General features: G+C 33.8%; 1 protein-coding gene across 2 annotated transcripts in view; it reads right to left on the reverse strand.

The window, feature by feature from the left end:
• Nucleotides 1-25,271, reverse strand: part of LOC145276703 (uncharacterized) — a 212,177-nt gene extending 186,906 nt beyond the window's left edge. Inside the window, exons 1-3 of one of the 2 annotated variants that reach the window (XM_080127897.1) lie at nucleotides 23,892-25,271; nucleotides 11,996-12,114; nucleotides 7,210-7,362 (exon numbers count right to left, since the gene is read on the reverse strand). In XM_080127897.1, the coding sequence (XP_079984023.1) occupies nucleotides 7,210-7,362; nucleotides 11,996-12,114; nucleotides 23,892-24,057 (438 nt within the window). In that variant the 5' untranslated portion in view covers nucleotides 24,058-25,271. Of the gene's footprint in view, nucleotides 1-519; nucleotides 944-7,209; nucleotides 7,363-11,995; nucleotides 12,115-23,891 lie in introns of those variants that run through there. The other variant, XM_080127898.1, reaches the window with a different exon arrangement.
• Between the last annotated feature and the right edge of the window lie 203 nt (nucleotides 25,272-25,474).

Raw genomic sequence — 25,474 nt, forward strand, 5'->3', positions numbered from 1 at the left:
CATAAACATAAGGATGCACATTTTTATATGAAATTAATTTTTTTATTTACATATGACGTGTAGCACGTAACTTAAAACTTAGTTATATTTTGTTAATGTTTTAAAAAGTAATGTAACTGTACAGTCTAATAAAAAAAATAATTTAACAAAATGTTAGATATAGCAAAAACGCCCGACAGAACATAAGAGAATTAAATAAGTAAACAAAAAAATGAAGCACATTTTTTTAAATTAAAAAAGTTTTCCCATCACAGTTACATGCAATTAAAAATGTTTTTTTGGTTTAAAATGTACCTAGTTTAATTTTTCAAAGATAATTTGACAATGCTGAAGTTTATCCAACCAAAAGAAGATAAAGTAAAGAACATATAAAAGTTTGAAAGATAGAGAAAATAAACAACTGACATTATTTTTTAAATTGTAAATTTTCATTTCTTTTATTAGTGCACTTGTCGCACTAAAAATATTATTTTAAACAATAACTTTCTTTAACTTTTAAATAAACAAAAACAACATCACCTAAGAACTTCGATATATCTCTAGTGAAACAAGTTGTTTGTTTACGTTTTCGATCCGGCTCGTTTGTGCTGACAGTTGATTTTTGTGATGATACTTCATACTTTGGTCACTTGACATTAAGTTGTAAATCTCAATGTGTAGGTGTACTCACTTTTATTAGTGGCGCTCATTGATTTATGAGCATAGTAACATGACACCAACAGATTATTAAAGAGGAGATATTTCTCGACAAAACGGTGCCATTTTCGGAATCTTTTCAATTGAATTTCTTTTTTTTTTTTTTTTTTTTTTTACATAGGCATCACCACATTATCAAGGCCAAGAGGCCACTCAAGGATAAGGGTTAAAGAGTGTACAGTAGAAATTGGACAATATAATAATCATTAGTAATGAAAATTTGGTAAATTTGATAACTTATATGGAACGGCTCATCAAGAACTTATTTACGTTAGACTTGAAGACAACCATATTGTAGTCAGCCGGAAAGCAGGAAAACGGAAGACAATTCCACAGGCGTGCAGTTCTAAGAAAGAAGCTTTGTTCATGGAATCTACGTTTAGGTTTAGGCACAGATAAAGAGTGGGGGGAATTATTGATAGTGTTTACAGCTAGACGAGTGTTTCTTGTGAAAGTTTGGCGAGGGGGGACCATAGATTGAAGCTCAGTCGAACACTTTCCATGAAAATAACGATACATCAGAGACAAACTCGCAACATCTCTTCTGTGAGATAGAGGTTGCAAGGAAGAGAAAAGGACTTTTCCTACGAGGCTACGAAGTCTATTTTGAACTCTATCAAGGCAGGGCAAGTCCTTTCTAGCAGCTCCTGCCCAGATGTGGCAGCAGTATTCCATCCTTGGACGTACCTGGCTCTTATATAGATAGAGAATAGCATCAGCAGTGAGATATCTACCGGATCAATAGAAAGATCCCACCATTTTTCCAGCGGCCTTGGCAACAGATTTGATGTACGTGTTCCATTTAAGATCAGGAGTAATGGTCAAGCCCAGAAGCTTGTCAAAACTTGAGGCCTCCTGAAGACGAGAGCCATTCATTTCAATTGATGCCAGATGTGGATCAGAATGTTGATGATGTAAAGAGAGAAGCTTGGTTTTAGATGCATTAAAAGTAACCAGCCACTCCTTACCCCATTGTACTACGTGCTCAAGATCAGAGGAGAGAGAATTGGAGAGAACTTGGTCGTTTACTGTGTTAGATGTGCTACCATAAATGGTAGTGTCGTCAGCATAGATGTCTACAAATGATGTAAGGATGTGATTTGGAAGATCATTAATGTAGATCAGGAAAAGAGTTGGGCCCAGGATGGACCCCTGAGGGACACCGGCATTAATACTGTGAGCTTCTGATTTTTGCCCCTCAACTACTACTCTTATGAACCTATCAGAAAGAAATGATTTAATAATTGAGAAGACATTTCCAGCAATACCATAGCTAGAGATCTTATGAAGTAAACCTTTATGCCATACCCTATCAAAGGCCTTAGATATGTAAAGAGCAATTGCCCTAGAAAGGTTGCCTCTGTCGAGAGATTTGCTAATCCTATGAGATATAACTTTAAGCACATCTGCTGTAGATCTAGCAGAACGGAAACCATATTGAGTGTCACTAAGAAGGTTATTTTTTTTGAGATGGTTGATTACTTCTGTATTTAACACAGATTCCAGCAACTTACTCATGACGCACAGGAGACTTATTGGCCTGTACTGAGAGGGGGATGAGCGATCACCTGAATTCTTAAATACAGGGCATACTGATGAGATTTTCCAGGGAGATGGGAAACTATTCTCCTTAAGACAACGTTTAAACAGTTTTGTAAGTATGGGCGCTAGTTCAGGTTGAAGTTTTTTGAGTACTATAATTGGAATACCGTCAGGGCCAGTTGCTTTACTGGAATCAATGTTTTTGATTAGCTTGGCAACATCATGTACAGATATACGTATATCACATAGCGTGTTTTCTGATAGAGGAGGAAATATTGGGGGTTGGCGGCCTTGATCGCAAAGGGTAGAATTAGCTGCAAAGTTCTTGACAAAGAGTTTGGCTTTGTCTGATGCTGACGAGATTACCTCAGGTCCATTGATAATAGTTGGGATGGAGTACACGCTTCTGTTCAGGATTCTGTTTGCTATTTGCCAAAACTGGTGGGAACCAAGCCGCTGCTCAGCTACTTTGGACTTAACAGATTGAGCATACAACTCTCTTGCATTCTTTATTACTTTTTTACAATGGTTGCTGGCAGTCCTGAAAGTGGCTTTAGTTTTCATACATCTATTACGTTGGAAACAGTGGAAAAAGTGATTTCTGTGCGCAATTGCAGCAGCACATTCTGGAGAGAACCATGGCTGGCTGTTAGGTTTTTGCTGAAACTTTTTTGAGGGTATGAAACGGTCAATACCTACAATTAACCATTCCGTCAGGTCTAATACTATAGAGGACACATCCTTTTTAAACATTGAATGCAGAGGTAGATCAGATATAAATGTATGGAAGCTATCCCAGTCAGCCTTAGTGTATCGATATACTGTACGATGGAGAGGTACGTCTGGGGACTTATTACATTTCATTTTTATCTTAATTGATACAACAGAGTGGTCGGAAGATCCAAGAGGCGACAGAACAGAAACTGAACATAGTTCAGGGCAAGTTGTGAGAAAAAGATCTAGTAGGCTCGCATACTGGCCATCATTGTCGGGCACACGGATGGGTTCCTGAACAATCTGAATTTCTTTCATAGTTCTTTCCCTAAAGTTTTTAAGTTGGATTTTGTTTTTGTGAAAAACAACTTAAAACCCTTTTTTGAACTTACCATATTGGTAAGTGACCTTTTTTCTTTAAAATGTTTTTTTTTTTTTATACCTAGAGACTCACAATATCACGCACCAAATTTAAAAACAACATTTTTTTGTGTAAAAAATAAAGCGGCGTTCACCAAAATTAGAGACATAACTTGAAGTAGCCTGGAAAAAAAACTATTAAAGACACAAGAAAAAGAATTATATATCTATAAAGCAAAAAGATTAAATTTTATTTAAATCAAAACATTATCAAAATAACCCCAAAAAATAAACGAGATATTGCAAGTTGAAGGGAAATTTAACTTTGTTCACCAGTTTTTACATCCTAAATTAGGCTAGTTTGGGATACCTAGTACAATCAGGGTAGCTGGAAACAGGGAGGAATTTCAAAGTCTAACAGTCCAAGGAAGAAATTATTAGAGTAGAAGCAACAGTGAAAAAGTAGAATTTTGCTGCTTGCTTATAAAATAAGAAAATCAAAATAAAAATAATTCACCCCAACCATCCTGCACCCACCTTTATAACCAAAAAAAAAAACAAATAAAATATAAATGCACTAAGCCTCAAAGGAAAAGAAAAAGACAACAACAGCAATCGCTCCTGATGATAATTGGACGCACCGATAGAAATCGTTTGAGTAGAATATGGCTGAACAACAACTTTTGGGTGCCATTTTATACAACATGCCAGCTGAAATAAAAAAGACTGCTCGGCGAATGGAAAAGATATCTAGAAAAATCGGAAAAAAAGAATAACTCTGACGTGTTCAATCAGACATGCTTGAATAATGACTTGCTGCCTATATATATATATATATATATATATATATATTCTTTTTTTAATTTAATTTTCACCCCAAACAAGGCACAGTGCCACTTTGAAGTAGGGTGCTACTATCGGGGGCATAATTTGTGGGGGCATTATATTATGCAGGAAGATGGGTACAAGATGTTTGTTCACATTACACTTAAACTTCTGCATATCAGTACTGTTGGGAAAGCAGAATCCCGGAAGGAAGTTCCAAAGACTTGCAGTTCTGGGAAAGAAACTATTGGAGTAAAAAGACAAGCAGCAGATACATCAGCCCAAATGTGACAACAATACTCTATACATGGGCAAATGGTGGCCTTATAGAAGTACAGGATACTTTCAGGCGTAAATAGTTTTCTAGCACGGTAGAGAGAGCCCACCTTCTTCACAGCAGCCTTGGCAATGCTCTCAATGTATCTATTCCAGTTCATGTTTCCTGTAAACGTTAGGCTGAGGAGTTTACAGGGAGTACTTTCGGGTAATGAGTTCTTAGCCATTGCTATTGGTGGTAGAGAAGGTTTCTTGTAATTATTGAAGGAAACAAGCTTAGTCTTGGCAGCATTAAATGTGATCATCCATTTTTGTCCTCATTCCACTACAGATTGGAGATCATCCTCTAATGTTTCTGCCATTTCCTTATATATGTCTTCATTTGTTTTCCCCTCATGCCTCTTATAGAGAGTGGTGTCATTGGCAAATATACCCATCTCCGAAACAATTTTATTAGGGAGGCCATTTATGAATATCAGGAATAATAAAGGTCCAAGGATAGACCCCTGAGGTACTCCCGCATTTATGTCATATTGTTTAGATGTATGACCGTCGAGGACAACTTGGATTTTTCTCTTACTTAAGAAGGGCACAAATGCTATCATATAAAAGTAAAACAAGCACAGAGATGTGACATTGCAGTGATGGGATAGAGTTTGGAACTTGGATGACAATGTGGGACGTATTAGATTTGAAACTTTTTTGGACACTGTCTAAGAGGGAGAGACTAGTGGTAGATACACCAGCCCAGCTGTGACAACAATACTTCATGCATGTGCAATTTGTGGCTTTGTAAATATATAGGATGCTTTCTAGTGTAAATATTTCTAGCATAGTAGAAAGAGACACCATCTTTGCAGCAGCCTTGGCAATGTTCGCAATGTATTTATTCCAATTCATGTTGCCTGTGAATATTAAGTCGAGGAGTTTGAAAGATGAGTTCTCAGGTAGGATGTTATTTGTCATGGAAATTGGTTGAAAAGATATTTTGTAGGAAAGAAGCTTAGTCTTAGTAGCATAAAATGTTACCATCCATTTATGCCCCTATTCCACTATAGATTTTTTTTTGCACTTGGGAGTCACCACTTATCAAGGCCCAAGGGCAACTCGAGGATAAGGGTTTATGAATGCAAGGTGGTAGTGTAGTAATCCTTAATGATGCTAATTGGGTAGAATTTGATTATTTATGGAGACAGCTCAACAAAAACTTGTTTACATTGAATTTGAAAACTACCATGTTGTATTCAACCAGGAAGCAGGACAGCGGAACAGTGTTCCAGAGGCGGGCAGTTCTGGGAAAGGAGCTTTGTTCACGGAATCTGTGTTTAGATTTAGGCAAAGATAGAGCGTGGTGGAAATCGTTTATAGTGGTTGTAGCTAGTGAAGTGTTTTTGTGAAAGTTTAGCAAGGGCAAATCATAGATTGAAGTTCAGTTGAGCACCTGCCATGAATATAATGATAGAGCAGAGACAGGCTTGTAACGTTTCTTTTGTGGAAAAGAGGTTGCAGGGAAGAGAAAAGGAGATCACCTATTAGGTTTTGAAGCCAGTTTTGAACTCTATCGAGGCTGGATAGGGAGTGGTAAGCAGTTTCTGTCGAGATGTAGCAATAGTAATCCATTTTAGGACATACCTGGCTGTTATACAGATGGAGGATTGCATTGGCAGTGAGATACCTGCTGGAGTGGTATAGTGATTTAACCATTTCTCCAGCAATCTTGGTAACAGATTTGATGTATGTTTTTAATTTCAGATCAGGAGTGAAGGCTGATCCCAGAAGCTTGTCAAGACATGGAGCTTCCTCAAAACGAGAACCATTCATTTCAATTAGGGCATGATGGGGATCAGAGCGATTATGATGTAAGGAGAGAAGTTTGGTTTTCATTGTATCAAAATTAACCAGCCACCGTTTTCCCCTATTGCACCACGTTCTTAAGATCAGAAGAGAGGGAATCAGAAAGATCTTAATCATTGCTGGCCTTTGAAGTGTTGCCATAGATCGTCATATCATAAACGTCTACGAATGATCTAAGAATGTGATTTGGGAGATCGTTGATGAAGACCAGGAAGAGAGTTAAGCCTAAGATGGAACCTTGAGGGATACCAGAATTAATACTAGAAGTTTCTGATTTCTGCCCATCAATGATTACCCTTATAAGCCTATCAAAGAGAAAGGATTTAATAATTGAGAGGATATTTTCAGCTATTTCATAACTGGAAATCTTGTGAAGTAGAACTTTATGCCATACTCTATCAAAAGCCTTTAATATGTCAAGAGCTATTGCTCTAGAAACGAAGCCCCTATCAAGAGATTCACTAATCCTGGGTGATATTACAGTTAGTACATCAACTGTAGATCTTGCAGAATGGAAACCGTATTGCATATCACTAAGAAGGTTATTTTTGCTGCAGTGGTTGACCACTTCTCTGTTTATCACAGATTCCAGAAACTTACTCATGATGCACAGGAGACTGATTGGTCTGTACTGAGAGAGAGAGAGATGACCAGTCTCTGGAAGTTTTAAATACAGGGCAGACTGATGAGGTTTTCCAAGGTGTTGGGAAGCATTTCTCCTCAAGGCAACGTTTAAACAGTTTTGTAAGTATGGGAGCTAGTTCCGGTTGAAGCTTTCTGAGCACTAGATTTTTCAAAGATATTAGTTTATAAATTATCTCAATAAATCTGATAGAATTTGAACTTGGCAAAAATAATTCCATAGTCTGTGTTGGAATCCATTAAATCGATTATGCATCCCCACTTTTTTCATGTTTCTAAAAATATTAAGAAATTACTTACCAACATTGATTTACTTCCAACAGCCATTGGTTTGTGCTGCAAAGAAGGATTATCTCGTGTTTCCACTGCTGCGTAGAAAGCATCCATGTCTACATGTACAATTGTCCGCGTCAAGTCTCTCGTTTCTTCTAAATGTTCTAACGTCATGTTAGCCTGAAACAGAGGAAAACATTTGTGTTGCATATTGTGGCATATGTGTTGGGGAAGAAGGTAGATATTGCCTGTCTGTGACATCACAAGATCAAACTGATTTTTTGTGGTGATATTAAATTGTTTTTTTTTTCTTGTTTAAAAAAACCCTACTTAGATCCCAGTAATGTGTACTCTTCCAGCGGAAGTAAGAAAGGTGTTCTCCTTTAAAAGGTTCTCCCATCCTCCTTGATGCTTCATGATCATTTTTGTGGCACCAACAGATGCTGGTGCCATGTGTGTGTATGTGTGGGAAGGGACACATTATGCTACTTTTCTCTTTCTATCTACTCTTGCAATTTCCTTCTACACATGTACTACAGTCGGGGGAGCAGAAAACAGGGAAGGAATTCCAAAGTCCAGTTCAAAGGAAGAAATTAATAGAGTAGAAGGCTCTCCTGCATCAAATTTTGTATTCCATTAAAGTATTTGTACAACAAGCATAAGGATGCAACATTGTAATGATGAGACAGAAGTTGGAGCTTCGTTGACAGTGTGAGACCTATTGGATTGGAGACTCTTGTCCAATAGATGGAGACTAATAGTTGATGTATCGGCCCATATATGGCAACAATATGCCATGCAAGGGCAAACAGTGAATGAGAAAAATAAATTTGAAAATACTTAAAATACAAAATTTGCAAAGTTTTTCAACCAAGAATCTTAGGTTCAAACTTGCAAGAGAAAGAAAAGCTTAATGTTCAGCATACATTAAACACAGCTTTATATATACATACCAATTCTGAGTTTTTATAAATCTCTAAATATTTAAACTATGAAGTTGTTATTTTTCCTCCAATTATCATAAAAACACACATTAAAGGAGCAAATATTTTCTCAAATGTAAAAACAAACTTGTGGGAGATGATCTATAGATTTTTTTGTTTTACTGGTTGTTTAAAATCAATAAATATATTTTTTTAACATTACTACTAATAGTGGAAGATTTTGTTTTATTCAAAATCAAATAAGAAAAGACAAAAGAATCACTTTGGCATCGGAAAATAGGCACAAATTTTTCTGATTTTGATAAATGCAAATGTTCCAATTTTTCCGATTCCGATTAGTTATCCCAACATTAATATATATATATATATATATATATATATATATATATATATATATATATATTGAGGATATAGATTAATAATTGTAAATTATGAATCAGTTTTAAAAGAAGAAACAAAACAAAATCAAATTGAGTGAACGATCGTTTCGGAAACAATATTAATTATATTAATATCGACAAATAATATTGACAAGAATTGAGAATTAATGTTTTTTTTTTAAATATTGTCTCTCTTCATCAGCACAAATGGGGTGGGGATAGGGTAAGACACCAAAATAAACTAGCATTTTAGTAATTAGTAAGGTGGATGAATCTGAAAATTTTTTTTATGTAAATTGTGTATTGATAATGGAAAGAATTTTTAAATAGGATGAATATTATGTCATATAAACAAATTGTACAGTTTAATTTTGAAAAAGAGAGGTTTATATCTAGAAAGAAAATTATATTTTAAAGGGAAATTTTTTTTAAAAATACCTTTATGGTGAACGGGATGTCAATAATTGTTTTAAATTTGTCACTATATATATATATATATATATATATACATATTCAGTAATGTGATTGATAATTTAAAATTCAAATTAGAATTAATGAAAAATCATAAGTTGGAAAGCTACAATAAACATCCATATGAATACTTTGACCTTAGTTGCTGATTTCAAAAGGCGAAGAATTAAAAGATACATCTGCCTATACTTTTAATGCTAGCTTTATTTATGGTGTCTTTTACATATATTAAAAACCCTTCCCAATACTTTGCTGATGAGGAAACTTTGTTTGTTAAAAATACTATATGTAAAAACTATTGTCCGTGGCTTAATGTCTACCACAATAAAAACATTGTTTTCCGAAACGATCGTACAAATTATTGATTTTGTTGTTGTTCCTTCTTGTGAAACGGATTTTTAATTTAATTCTAATTTGAATTTTAAATTATCAATCACATTACTGAATATTAAATTAGCTCTAGGATATTTACCTATCGAGCTTATTATATATCTAAATTACGAGCACTTTTTCTTTCCCTGTATTTTAATTAAATTAGTAATTTTACTATTACATTAAAATACACTCTGCTCTTTAGACTATTGTTCTAATCTCCTTTAAATATATATATATATATATATATATAGGCATGCTATCTTTGTTTTCTGGTTAGAAATAATTGAATTAAGTATTTACTGTTTATTTTTAAAATTAAGATGCTGAATAAATAAAATGTTTTACTGCATTTAAAAATAACTAACATCTGATTTATGGATGCTAAATTTGTATATGACTTTAAAGATGCGAAGAAGATAACTGGATTTTTTTTTTAAACTTTTATATCTATAAACAATCTAAGGGGATAACTATTTAAATTTTAGAGTGATATTTTTCTAAATTAATTAATATTTGATAATATGTAATTATTTTTTATATAAATCATTTTATATTTTTTTATCTTAAATAGGGTAAAATATTGTATTAGTGTTTTTTATATACGTTTATTTTTTTACATATTTTTTAATTTTTATATGAAAAATAATAACGTTAGATAAAGAATGATGTTTATGTCTACTTCTTTAATTCTAATTTATGTACGGGGGGGGGGGGGGGCAATATTTTGTTAATAGTAATTTTTTTTTTCTTTTTTTAAATTAAATTAATTGTTAATAAAATTAATAATGATGATAATATTTATAATATTAATGGTATTAATAAATAATAAGTAAAATAATAATAATGATTATACTAATATAATTGGATTACTGTCTTATTTTTTTGTCTGTTAAAACTTATTTCTTTATACTGTTTGTTTTTTTAGGGAGGGTTATAGTTATTATATTTTGCCCGTCTCCTATGTATGCATCCTGATAATATTTCTTCTTTTCGGTTTGAACATATGATTCATTGCCATTGTATTTTAGTATAGTCAGAGATTCAAATCGGCAAAGAGTGCAAAATTTGTCACCAGGTTTATATGTTTTAAAAGAGCTTAGTAATTTCCATTTTATATTAAAGGGAATTTTCATATCTTTGAAGTGCCAAATATATTTTGTTAATATTGTTTGTTTTTTTTATGATCTGTTTTTGAAAGAGTGCTTATGTGTGGAGATTCTGTGTTTTATGGGGCCTGATGTGGATCCGATGTATATTGCATTATGTTTTATAGAATTGTAATAATTGTTTTCAGTTGCATTAATAGTGGTATTGTTATGCAAGACATTTGGTTGTACTAAGTTGTTTGATGGGTCAATGTGGATGTTATCATTCATTAACTGTGTGTTGGTGTAAGTCTGTGTCACAGGATTAACTTGATTATTATTAGAATTTGCATTTGGATTTTTTGTTACTTTTTGTGCAATTGTAAATAACGCCTCTTCTTTTACAGGTGCCTGTAAAAATAAGTTAGAAGAGCATTTCTTGTAATGCATGAAAATGGTTAAACAAAATATTTTTTCTAAACTTTAAAAATTAAGGTATAAAATCATCAAATTTCATAGTGAACTTTTATAAACTTTACAAAGTAAGTTATAAAAATTTAATTTAAACTGAATCTAAAAATTAAGTTGGATTCATTTTAAGTGCAACAAAATGTGCACAACATAGAGTATTGAATACATTAGGATCCAGCATCTATCACATTCCAAATGGCCTTCTGCATTATCGCACACACCTGTTACATCTAGGGAATTAAGCACTATTTTATGTAGCATATACTATTTACAGAGTGTCCTACTACATATATTAATAACTTATTGCTCCAGAGGTTGTTTCAGATTATTAACCAGGAGCATAAATAACAAAGCAGTATTAAAAATGTGAGCTTAACATATTTCTGTTAAAACTTATTTCTTTATCTTTCATTATCCTGGGACTCATTTGTTTTAAAACAAAGTTTACTACTTTCTAGCAAAATATAATGAATAAAACAAAAATAATTGCATAATTGAGTAGTGAAAAAAAAAAAATCAGGAGGCCTCCATAGCGTTACTAAAAGCACTAAATAAAAGAAGGTCTCCAGAGCACTACTAAATCCAAATTTCATATTTGTGCAGTTTACGAACCATGCTGAAATAATGAAAGTTATTATTTAGAAAGTTGTTCTTAACATGGGCGGGGGGAGACTTTCTGAACTGTTCTGTACTTTCATCTGACAATTTAATTAACAAAAGATACTGTAAAAATTGAATTTAACTTGAAAATCTTATCTAAAAAAATAGCACAGACTGTAAACTGCACAAGTAACAATTTTTATATAGCATTTTAATTTTAAAAATGATGATTGTATTTTTCAAATCTAAAGAACTTCAAAAGATTATTTTTATTAAAGGATTACTTACTAAGAATGATAGACAGGTTTTGATATACTTTTCTTGGCATTTTTCAACATTTCTGATTTAAGTTTAGACAACAATTTGAGATACCACAAACGCACACATTTAGTCAAGCATTTTAAAGAATTTTCTAAGAAATAGCAAAAAAAAAAAAAAAGAAGAAAAAAAGCCAATTCTCAAGTAGAAAAGACTGAAGAAATCTTACCTCTTGTTCGGCCATGGCAAACTCAAACTCTGGAATTTTTGAGATTCTCTTTTGTTGTTCAGCAATTCTTTGATTAACCTGTTCATCTTTTTTCTTTTCATTTTCAAAGTATTTCGAACCTGACAAAAATAAGATAAATTTCATTTTCAAAAAAAAAAGAATAAGCTAAAACTACACCTTTTTAGGAAAAAATTTATTTTCCTATGTAGTTTTTTAAATATCTGTATTCATCCTAAGCAAGAACATATTGTTACTGATGTGTAAGGGATGACTGTGATAGGGGCCAAATTCATAAGAGGGGAGGAGGTTAACTTGGGTAGAGAGTTGAGCAAGATATTTGTTCACATTACATTAGAATTTTTGCATGTTGATACAGTTGTGTAAATGGTACAAAAAAAAGTTATCAGAGAAAACCTTCCTGAATCCAAGGACCTCTACAGTGAAGGGGTTGCCATACATTTATATACGTGTGCCTTTAAAACACTGTCCAGTCAGACAATGCACTGTGATCATTTTATATTAAACAAGCAGGCTGCCCAACGTTGCACAGTTGCAAAATATGCTTAAGTACGATATTCTGATTCATGCAAATTTCATATTTATATTATAGAGTCAATTCTCTATTAAATGTTATACTGTACCTAATTTATAGTAGCGATTTAAAAAATTTAGAAAAACAATAAAAATATGACTTGGGTACTATCAGCTAGATGTGAAACCAAGACATATAGCCCTCCAGCATTATTCATTACCATCTGAGTTAAGTCCCATATGCATATAAAAACTTAAAAAATAATGTTAAAGGATGTATATTTGCAAATAGGTAGAAGTAATATGTTTAGTTGACTTATGCATGCCAAGTTCCAATTAAAAAAAATTTGTAACCCCTTTAGCAGCTACTTTTATCGGCTAAAAACCAAATCAAATTTGTTCCACGGGTCTAAAGCCCCTATATATCAATTTTAAAGTCTGTAACCCAAAAATTTACAGATTAATTTGGTATAGACTATTCCACACACAGACAGACAAGGTCACTTATTTTTAAAATAATACATATGTCGCTCCCGATTTGGGGGTAAAAAAATTGGTTAAAGGGAAAATTATTCCCAACTCGCATTTAGGTAAAAATGCACTTTTGTATATATAATTGAATTCATTCAAAAAGTATCTCAAAACCAAAACATCTATCTATATATATATTTGTAGTCATCGACATACAGTCCTGTTTCGTTGTATCACAACTCATCAGTGCTGCTAGACTAGCATCTCTCCCAAGCCAAGGATTGAACCTAGAACCGTCGTGTTGACAGTCGGCAGTTCTCCCACTTAACCATGGAATCGACGCCCGTAAATAACTCGTCGGAATGTCTATTTAACTAGACACCCGCCACTACTTTTATAGTGCTCAAATCGCCTGTTCGTAAACAAACAAACAACGAGCTTCGCATTTTCAGCCAATCTCTGCATGGATTAAAATATTATATTTAAGTAGACTTTGCAACATTGAGCAGCCTGATAGTGTGTATATATATATATATATATATATATATATATATATATATATATATATACAATCAGGCTGCTCAATGTTGGCTGGTCATCAAATCTACTTAAATATATTTTAATCCATGCAGATTTCGTATTTATTATTATAGAGTCAATTCTTTATCGATATTATTATTTGCATCCAATATATAATAGAGATTTCAAAAGTAAAATAAATATATATGACTTGGGGGATCATCAGCTAAAATCAAAACAGCTCTCCAGCCTTATTTGTTACCATCTGTACTATGTCGTTATGCACAGAAGCACTCAAAAATTAACATTGTAAAAGGTATAAATGTATATTTAAACATGTATATAAAACCACTTTAAGTCAACTTATGTCTGCTAAATTCACAGTTTTTTCAATTTGGACTCCTTAGCAGCTATTTTTACCAACTAAAGACTGAATTGAATTTGTTCCACAAATTCAAATCTCTTATATATCAAGTTTCAAGTTCGTAGATTAAAAATTGACAAAAGAGTTTGGTAGAGATCATTCCTCAAATAGACAGACAATAAATATCTACATATATATATATCCTATATAATACGGAAACACTTATTTGTTATATATTTTTCTTTCTTTCTGTGGAGTATTTTGTTTAATTCTCTTTTCTGGACTTATTATCGACACAGCACAGACATGAACTTGTCTTTGCTTTATTTTTAGGTAAAATCTTACACCTCCACAATTTTTTTAAATTGACAACTTTTATGGGTTTTCAATTATGCTGAATAAAACAATCACATTTAAATTTTGCAGAAACAAGTAGTTTTTGAGATATAAAGATCTGTATTATGCACTGTAATTCAGTGGCCGCCAGATTTGTATGCACGCACGATAAACAAATCTACTTCTCTCCAACTGACACTGCCATCCCCCAATTTTTTGTTTTTGGTTTATAGTATTCGAAGGTGGGTATGCTGACAATGAATATCAAGATTAAATTTGGGGCAAATATTTTGACAACCCACCCCACCCCTCAAAAATTGAATGTCCATTTCGAAAACCGTTCTTAACATGGCAAGGTTGGGGGTGTCTATTCCGAAAGCTGTTGTTAACATGAGGAGGTTGAGGGTTGGCCACCAACAACAGCAACCGCAGTTTAATTTTTAGGGGGGGGGGGGATGCTTCCACAGGGCAACGCCGGTTAATGGGTCCTGCTAGTATATACATAATTGGAGGTTATTATACTAGCTTTTATTCAATTGAGCACTATAATATCACATAATTTTTCATTCATAAGCAATGGAAAAAAAATCAACTTTAATACCTCGCTTAAAAATTCCAATCACAAACAAATGGAATTATCAACTTATCTTAACGATGAAAACAGATCTACTCAGAAGGATAAAAATGGAAGGCACACTTTTTCCTTAACAACTCAATGAATGAAGGTCGCAAAGATCACTACGGTTTTACGTGAGTCAGTGCCTCATGTGGAACAATTGGATTACTTCAGAGATGGATCTGGCAAAGATGGTTAAGGATATTACCACATTAAAACAATTTCCAAAAGGGATTGGATAAAATTATCAAAAAAATTCAAAATACAAAAGAAATACTTATTAAGCCGGATAAAACCCAAAACTTTTATAAGGTAAGCAAACCAGAATACATTAAATTATTGGAACAAAATATTACAAGTCACTATAAAAAATCAAATTTTGATTTAGCAGCATAAATTAACTCGGACAGCAAATCCATAACCGACAAACTAGAAATTAGTAATAAAGTCCATAAATTTGTACATAAAGAATTCTAAAAACGGGGGAGGGGGGGGGGGTAAATTTTTAGTTTCTTTTCAACTCCATGACGACTTTTACAGGTTTTAGAGTATGCTGTAAATGAGTATCACAGTAATATCCTATTTTTGTGTTGGAAAAAAATTCCAAAACATTGATTACAAAGTTTAATTGTATAAAAAAAACGTTTTTTTGAGTTATGTTGACAATTCAACGTGTCTAACTTTACTGTAAAATTTTGCAAAAGGTCCATTCTTGGAGTGGGCATTTTCTTATAGTTGGGATTCTTTCAAGTGAGACGACACAAATGAAATAAATTAGATGGGAGATAGAGGAGGGGATGGAAGGGGGTTAAAAAAGTTCCCTTCCTAACCCCTTTTTTTAGATGAGAATAAACACCGGTCGTGGGAGAGAGTCGCAATATTTTTCTCGGTGATGATCACAAAGTACGTGTTCAATTTATTTTTTTTTTTAGGAGTGGGTAGCTGAAAGCCCTTGTCTATATATTTACCGGTTATCTTGAACTTTTCAACTTTGAAATGGCTATCATTGAAACAATAAACAAATTAATTCTAGTTCTATGAGAATTTGGTTTACTGACATAACTGAATGATTAAACAATACCATTAAATTATTACAGTATTGTTTAATCATTAAATTATTGATTGAACCAAATTATTAAATTAGATCTAATTGTATTAAGATAATGTTAGTTGAAGGGCAGCCATCTTAAAACTGAAAAGTTCAAGATAATTGGTTTACCTGCTCAGTTATTAGAGAATAAAGCTGAAACTCAGAGCTTTTGTATAAATTGTCATTGATCTGAGGGAGAGAACTCCATTTTACTAAAAGATTTGTTCATTTTTCTATACGAGAATTTAGAACGCTTAAACCAACAATATTTCATCATGCCCAAAGAAACCACAATGACTCGCTTAGTTGTAAAATTTTATTTTCTTGAAAAAACAAAACTATTGATCAAATTAGGTGATTTTTGGAATATGACATCTTACTTTGAATTGCCGCCATAAGTGCCCATTTGAATAAGCACCACATTTAGTATAAAAATCACTAAAAATCATTATTGTTTTTAGTTTTTTAGTTAAAAAAACTACTCGATCAATTTACATAAATTTTGAATATGACATCTTCGTTACGTGACAAGTACGTACATCATATTTTCTGTATTTTTTATTTTTTTAATAAGTCTAAAAAGTAGTTGTGCGTTTCTGTGATCAAAAAGTAGTACAAACCTGACCTTGTACAACGTGCTGTTCGTTTCAGGATAGGGATAAGGAAAGAAAAATGGCTGCCTCTGCTATTTATGGACTCGTGAGGTAATGAAATTTGGGGGAAATATGCAAATGATATGCAGTCGGTTTTTCCAATAAAAAGCCCGTGTATCAAAGAGAGAACGCATCTTTTTGTCAGACTACATCGCACATCTGTCAGATGTGCGATGTAGTTTGATACCGAGAATTGCGAGAGGGAGAACGTAACAGTTGGGAATTCTTTCTTTGGACTCTTTGGCTGAAGGGAGTTCTTTCAGATGTGAGACGGATTTTGATAAGAAGAATTGTGAGTAAGAGAACATAACAGTTGGGAATTCTTCCTTTGGACTTTACTTTCTGATAATACCAACATATTTAACTGCAAGCTATTTTGACACAACAACGAAAATGGGTGAATGAGTAAGGTTAAGCAGCGACATCCTGAGGCTGTTTACTGGAGAAGGTGATGTGGTCGCATGGCTTAACAAGCTGAAGTTGATGGCAAAGCTGCAGAAGATTGAAGACATAGCCACATTGATTCCAATGTATTTGGAAGGGAATGCTGTAGCGGTCTATCTAGAAATGGGAGAGACAGATCAGACCATAACCGAGAGTATTGAGAACTGATTAAAGATCACATTTCGGAGAGCGCATTTGAGGCTTATAATAAGCTCAGAAGAGTTACTTGGATCGGAAAATCGGTGTATGTATATGTGGTAGAGATAAGGCGACTAGTGGCATTTGCTGGATATCAGGACGCAGCCTTGAGAAGACTGTTAAATTGGCTTTCGTAAGTGGTTTCCCTATCTACATCTCTATGGAACTGTAATGACTGCAATGAAATTGAAACCATGGAGGTGAAGGAGATTTTGAGGCATGTTAGAGTGCTGGCAAAAGAGCCTGGTGAACTGGAGGCAGTTGCAGCCTCTGCGGCAAACAATCAAAGCAGAGAGGAGCAAACATTAATGAAACAAAGTCGTACATTTACCGATAAATGCTTCAGATGTCAAAGACCCCACCTGATGAGAGACTGTAGGGAGCCGCAACCAGACATTATCTGTTTTCGGTGCGGTCAGGTTGGGCACCATAAGCAGGAATTGCTCTTCGCTTCTGGGAAATGAGTAATGGGGTGCTACTGCACCAGTAGTAACTACCTACCTGGAAAGGTGTGAGAGTTTGATGTCACAGATAGTGGTCACTATTAACAAGAGAGCTAGAGCCCTTTTCAATACTGGCTATATAACAACACTTGTTACTACAAATGTCGCCAACTTTTGGAATGGAACCAATAACACTAGAATAGTAGATGGTAGAGAAATTAAATGTTGTGGAGAGGCTGATGCTGAAATTATGGTGAGGAATATGCCGCCCTGACTAAGAGTGATTGTCCTGAATAGGCTTATAGCCAGAATTGACGTGATACTGTGCCTAGATGTGATAGACATTGGGAAGAGCTACCATTGCTAAAGGTCAAGTGAAGTTTGGCATTCAGAATGCACCAAGAATGACAAGAAGTGCAACCAGGAGCAATACCATCCAACCATCAAAATCCAGAGGACTTTCGAGCCTACTTTGATGGTGATAAATGGATAGTAAAGTGGCATTGGACCACAGAACCACCTGTGTTGACAAATCAGATTAGCTGCTACAAAAGCACACTAAAAGGAGATATAGATTCGCAGTTTGAGAAGAAAGTTGAGAGGTAGATATACAAAAAAATATTGATACCGTGGTCAGGGAAGGTTGAAAGAATTTTGCCAATCATGGTTGTGGTCCAACCTATTAAGAAAGTTAAGCCGGTGTTGGATTTCCGAGAGCTGAACATGTAGCTTGTCAAACAAAAGATGGAATCGACGTGTATGAAGAAGTCATGAAGGACTGGAGGAGAATGGAACGGGCAACTAAAATCGAGGGCCTAAAGTTGGCCTACTTCCAAATTCATGCAGACAAAAAACTATGGCAGTATCAATTCGTAGAGTATAAAGGCCAAGTTTTTTGTTTGATCAGATTAGGATTTGGACTGAATTCCGTACCAAAAATTATGACGGCAGTCCTTAAGACTGTGTTGACCAAAGATGATGCTGTGAAAAGAGGTACTTGCTCTTACATCGATGATGTACTGGTGGATAAAACCGAGTTGACTGCAGAAAGGGTGAGAGATCATGTCAAAACATATGGATTGACAGCAAAATCGTCCAAGTCATTGGAAAACGGAATGCTATGGGATTAAGACTACAGTGCAATAAGGTAGGAAAGTTGATGTTCGGATGAGGAAACAAGGACGACCTAAGAAAGAGCTTTTCTCTGTATGTGGAAAATTGGTTGGTTGGTTGGTTGTTTTTGTTTTACGGCATATCAACCCTTTTCGGGTTATTTAATGCTGAATCCAAAGATTTTGAAGAAAAAATTTTTAATAGAATATATTTGTTGCTTTCAAGTCGGTTTCTATTCAACCCATAGTTGGAACCCTAACAGGTACTACCACTCTGGGTCAGAGTGGACCCTGGGAGCAATGGTAATTAAAGAGTGGCTCCACACTCCCCAAAGCCCACAAGCTGGGGCTTCACCACTGGATAAAGTTTAAGGTCATATCCAGGACCGGAAAATTGGTTGGTCATTACCCTATAGTTGGATGCTTGTGAACTGCATGCAGCTTTATTAAAAGGCAGACTAGTACAGACAGTTGGGAGGATGCAATTGATCAAGAAGTGCTGCTCATGATACAAGAAGTCCTTGCAGAAGCAAAAAAAAAATGGACCCTGTAAAAGGAAAATGGCATATAAAAATGAGCCATGAAGGGGTAATATGAAGTGACACTAGCAGCCTGGCATTAGGTGTATTATTGGAAACAGGAGGTGTGACTTTTGAATATGATGCTTGGCTAGGAAAAAAGGATGATAGCGCCCATATCAATGTTGTGGAACTCGATGCTATGATGAAGTGTATCAATTTGGCTTTAAAATGGGGGCTACAGATAATAGGCATTAGAACAGACTCCACAACAGTAGCATCATGGATTAAATCAGAGGTGTTTGATAAGTGGATTGACAAAAGGAGCAGCGGAGATGCTTATCAAGTGTTGACTTGGAGCTCTTGGAAACTTGATCCAAGAATTTGGACTTAAGGTAACTGTCACCTTGGTTCCATCACAGAAAAATAAAGCAGATGGGATGACTAGAGCGAAGAAAGCCTGACTAAGGAAAAAGAAAGACATGGCTCCAGTGTGTTGTGCAATAGAGCATCTAAAAGACCTGCATAAGATGCATCATTTTGGAAAGGAACGGACTTTATACCTAGCAAGAAAATTGAATCCGCACATCACAATACAAGATGTCTAAGAGGCAGTGGAACAATGTAAGGAATGTCAATCAATTGACCCTGCACCAGCAAGACACAAAAAAGGGGAATTGCATGTTGAAGAAAATTGGCAACTAGCTTTTGATTTCACACATTATCAATCTGAACCATATTTAACAATGATTGACTGCGGGCCAGGGAGAGTAGTGATATGGCCGAAAATCAGAAATTAAATGATAGAAGAGTTGTCGAGGAGATGTTTATGGAAAGGGGCCAGTAGAAGAGATTTTGGTGGATAATGGTATGTCTTTCCGCTCAGAAGTTTTTAGAGACTTGTGCATAAAGTGGAACATTAGGCTACATTTTAGAGCTGCATACCGCCCAAGCTGTAATAGGATTATAGAGAGATACCATCGTACTATAAAAGCTGTGGCATCAAGAAGCCAAATTTCACTCCAAGAAGCTATATTTTGGTATAATATGGCATCGAAGGCTGGCCAAGATGAAACGTCAGTGCCTCACTGATCTATTTTTACATACGAATGGTGACATGTATTAGCAGTAACAGAGAGTAAAACAAGCATACGCAGAAATCACAGTTGGTGAAGACGTGCGGGTGAAACCACCCAATTCTCGTTGTACAGCCCACTGGGGAAGAGGTACTGTAACTGAAATATTCTCTAAAAAAAAGAGGCAGTTTATGGAATGCCATGTCATATCTTAGACATATGGAGAGTTTCCTTGCCAGCATAAGAGGAGGAGGTTGATAAGGTTCCTGAAGAAGAACCTATACAACTGTTACACCATGAACGAAGATGCCCGGCGTGGATGGCGGGCTATAAGATTCATTATTGATCTTAAAGATCATGGGAGCATGTGACTAAAAAGTAGTACAAACCCAATCTTGTACAACATGCTGTCTGTTTCAGGAAAGAGATAAAGAAAGAAAAAAGAAAAGTGGCCGCCCTTGCTATTTATGGACTGGTGGTTACGTGAGGTAACAAGATTTTGGGGAAATATGCAAATGAGATGCAGTCGGCTTTTCCAATAAAAAGCCTGTGTGTCAGAGACAGGGTGCATCTCTTTGTCAGAAGTAAGTTCTGACAGATATGCAGTGTAGTTTGATACCGAGAATTGTGAAAGGGAGAATGTAACAGTTGGAAATTATTTCTTTGGACTCTTTGGCTGAAGGGAGTTCTGTCAGATGCAAGCTGGATTTTGATAACGAGAATTGCGAGTAGAATATAATGGTTGGGAATTCTTTCTTTGGACTTTACTTTATGATAATGCCAACCTATTTAACTGCAGTTTCTTTTCTTACAATTCCTTGAAGTTAGATTAGTTTGAGCATCCTAAATTCTCAAATAAAAAAAAAAAACAAATGAACGAATAAGAATTATATCTCTAAGATTAATGACGAATTATAGAAAAGTATCTGAAATCCTGAGTTGAAATTAGAAAAAAATATTTAAAACACTTTCAGAAGTTTAAAAACATACAAGTCGGTAGAAAATACATGGTGTGTGTGCAGTTTAGCAAAGATATTAAAAACTAAAAATAAAGAAAAATCTTTATGATGTACATGTCCGTTACGGAATGAAGTTCTTACTATAAAAAAAAAAAAAATCTCTTAATTTGATCAAATAGTTTTTTGTTTTCTGACGCAGCCATCTTAGTTACTTCCCGCTACAAGGACCAGGAGAGCAGGAGAGATAACTCCATCTAATTCTTAAAGTTTGTCAAAATTCAACGAACTTCTTTTTAGTTTTGAATAATTAACGGACGTTTAGGAAATTGAACACTCTCCCTTATAAATTCCACAATTTACACTTTTTTTTTTTTCCACAAAGTACCTGTTCAATTTAGTAGAACAATATAATTGAAAACGTATTCCCGACAATAAACGTCATAAAAAATTTTATTTTTCAAAATTTTCTTTTTTAATCTGGAAGTAAAGTTTGTAGTCGATGAGATTAATATGACAGAAAAAAAAGTGTAAATTGTGGAATCTAGTGGTGGGGGTCAATTTCCTAAACGTCTGCCAAATAATTTAATGTATTTCTTTGTTTTTCTTTCAAAAAATAGTTTCAAAATTTATTAGTACTTCATGTGCGTTTTGACAAATTTTAAGAATTAGATGGAGTTATTTCCCCTGATGCTCTCATAGGATGTAATTGTCAAGATGGCTGTGTCGCAATCAGTCTCACAAAATTTTGATTATCCTCTGAAAAAAAAAAAAAAAAAAAAAAAAAAAAATTTATTAAATTAAACAACTTTTATGAGAACTTTATTTTATAACGGGCACGTACACTATAGATTTTTCGGGTTTGTATTACTGTATACATAGATTCGAAAAAGTTGTCAAAAAACAAATATATAACAAATAAATGTTATCAAAGGCAAGATAAGTTACTTTTCTACCTAACTGGATATATTTTTTGTGTTTTTATTCAGTGTAACATGTTTATTCAGCTCGAAAAACATGCAGTGTTTACCGATGTAGTGGAAAATTCAAAATGGTGCCCGACTCTCTCTCGGAGAGGGTAAGTTTGGGAAAAGGTATTATAAATGATAAACTAGACAAAATACTGTTAGAAATTCGCTCAATATATGTTACCGTGACATAAGTTGACATATATTCGGTTGTTTTTTAATAGTATTTTGTCTAGTTTATTATTTATAACATCTTTTCCCAAACTTACTGTGTTAAAGAGACAGTCGGGCGCCATTTTGAATTTTCCAATACATCGGTAAACACTGCATGTTTTTCGAGCTGAATAAACATGTTACATTGAATAAAAACACAAAAAATATATCCAGTTAGGTAGAAAAGTAACTTATCTTGCCTTTGATAACATGTATTTGTTATATATTTGTTTTTTGACAACTTTTTCGAATCTATATGTACAGTAATAAAAACCCGATTTTTCTTTATCTTTAGTTTTTTAATATCTTTGCTAAACTGCAAAAGTACCAAACAAATTTATTGCGTTTGGAAACAGTTTGTGTTTTGCCCGATTTCTAGTACTCTGTTAACAACATAACATTTATTTTTATTTTGCAATAATTTATACCAGTTTAAAATATGTTAAACATTAATTGAATTCAATTGAAATGAATGGCTCTCGTCTTGGGGAAGCTCCATGTTTTGACAAGCTTCTGGGTTTGACCTTTACTCCTGATCTGAGATTGAACATATACATCAAATCTGTTGCCAAGGCTGCTGGAAAAATGGTGGGATCGTTCTACCACTCCAGTAGATATCTCACTGCTGATGCAATTCTCTACCTGTATAAGAACCAAATACATCCAGGGATGGCCCGGATGGAGTACTGTTGCCACATCTGAGCAGGAGCTGCTAGAAGCAACTTATCTTGCCTTGACAGAGTTCAAAATAGACTTCGTAGCCTAGTTGGGAATGTCCTTTTCTCTTCTCTACAACCTCTTTCTCACAGAAGAGATGTTCCGAGCCTGTTTCTGCTTTATCGTTTTCATGGCAAGTGCTCGTTTGAGCTCCAATCTATGCCCCCCCCCGGCCTGACTTTCACAGAAAACACTCATGTAGCTAAAGCCACTATAAATAATTTCACCCCACTCTTTATCTGTACCTAAACCTAAACGAAGATTCCATGAACAAAGTTTCTTTGTAAGAACTGCACACACGTGGAAGTCTCTTCTGTTTCCTTGCTTTCCAGCTTACTAGAATATGGTTGTCTTAAAGTAACGTAAACAAGTTATTGATGAGCCATTCCTTTCAGTAATTCAATTTACCAAATTTCCACTATTAGGGATTACTACGATATTTTCCCACTGACTACTGATTAACCCTTATCCTCAAGTGGCCTCTGGGCTTTGATAGTTGGTGACTTCTTTGTAAAAAATAAATAAATATAACACTAATGTCGGCCCAGGGGTCACTGCTATGAATTCGGAATAGGGGCATATGAGCAAAAAAAAAAAAGCGAAAGTAGAATCAGGGGGGCATCTGCTACAGGAGAATCCATGATTTGATATTTGTTCAGTTGTTGACTCACCTTTTGATGCTTCATAGATTATTTGATTAATTTTGTCTCTGTCAAGATCTTGCATTCCAGCTTTGTGGTCATTAAGGCCGAGTCTCGAAGGCATGAGAGCGACATCTTTTATCGGAGGAATTTCAGTTTTTTTCTTGATTGGCTGACCAAGAGCAGAGGAAAACATTGTAAAGTTTGCCCTGGAGAGGGGATAGCTTACTTTTTATTTATATATATAACCTGTTGTTTTGCTTTCGTTATATCAAATGTTTGTGACATATTAAATAAAATGCTTATTTATTTTAATTTACTTAACATTACTTTTAAGAAAAAAATCGTTAATTTATTTTATTTAACAAATTTTTTTAAACAAAAATTCTTTATTTTTAATTTATTTGACATTATTTTTAAAGAAGAAACTTATTTTTATTTGACAATTTCTTTTTTTTTTTAATTCTTATTTATTTTACATTTTTAAAGAAAGAAATTTTTTTATATATTTTACTTTTTAAAGAAAAAAATTATTTATTTATATTTATTTGACTTATTTAAAAAAATATTTATTTTTATTTATTTGATTTTTTTTTTAAATAAAATGTATTTCTTTTCTTTTGACTTTTTAAAACAAAATATACTCATTTATTTCAACAACTTTTTAAAGAAGACGCTTATAAACGTCAGATTTTTAATTTTTATGTAAAAAATTAAGTTTTAATAAATCCAAACTTAAATAATTGCTCGCCCCTTTTCTTAGTTGCTTTGCAGGTGGCTGCTGGCTGATATGTCATTCATTTAAAAATGAAAATCGCGTACATAAAATGCTTAAATATATATATGTATACAAAAAAAAACATTAATTCATTTTTTTTAATACAAGAAAAATGAAAATAACGGACGGTAAATTTGGATTTAATTACAACTATTTAATTACTCTTCATTTTATTTAAGGCTTAAAAAAATAGAAGACGAGTATATCTTATTAAAATATTAATGTCGACAAAATTATATTTTAAATTTCATATTTTAAGGAATTTTTTTTCGTCAAAATTTAAAAAATAATTTAAACAACGTAAATAAACAATAACAACAAAAAAAAAACTTAACCACAACTTTTTAAAATTCGAAGTTTCCTCGCTCGTGGATCAGACGAAAATGTCAATACTAAGCGAAACAAATGAATAAATAAATAAAAACAAATAAAACCGTAGTCAAAACTGTGGTTAAAATGTCCTTTCCCTTTTGGTCAGCTTAAGAATTTGTATTTCTTAGCAAGACAACGATGCACAAATTATCTTGACAAATCCATGTTTACATCAGACACGCGTTTCCCGGGGAAAAAAAAACTAAATAAAATAGTCAGATGTTCAAAATAAATGTTATGGATGGTCAGAAGGACTAAAAAGTACTTATTTTCTAAAGATTAATATTAGCATCAAAATTTGTAAATAAACAAATAATTAAACACACGCAAGATAAAAATTATGGCACATGTGCAGTCTAACATTTTATGTTTTCATTTTAAGAGAGTTCCGTCCGCGGCAAGAGAAAAACTAACAAAGTTCTTCTCACCTCCCCATGTTAAGAATGGTCTTCTAAATTAGCAA

Source organism: Euprymna scolopes, chromosome 5 (assembly GCF_053919585.1).
Source record: "Euprymna scolopes isolate OS-2025 chromosome 5, ASM5391958v1, whole genome shotgun sequence".
NCBI classification, from domain to species: Eukaryota; Metazoa; Mollusca; class Cephalopoda; order Sepiida; family Sepiolidae; genus Euprymna; species Euprymna scolopes.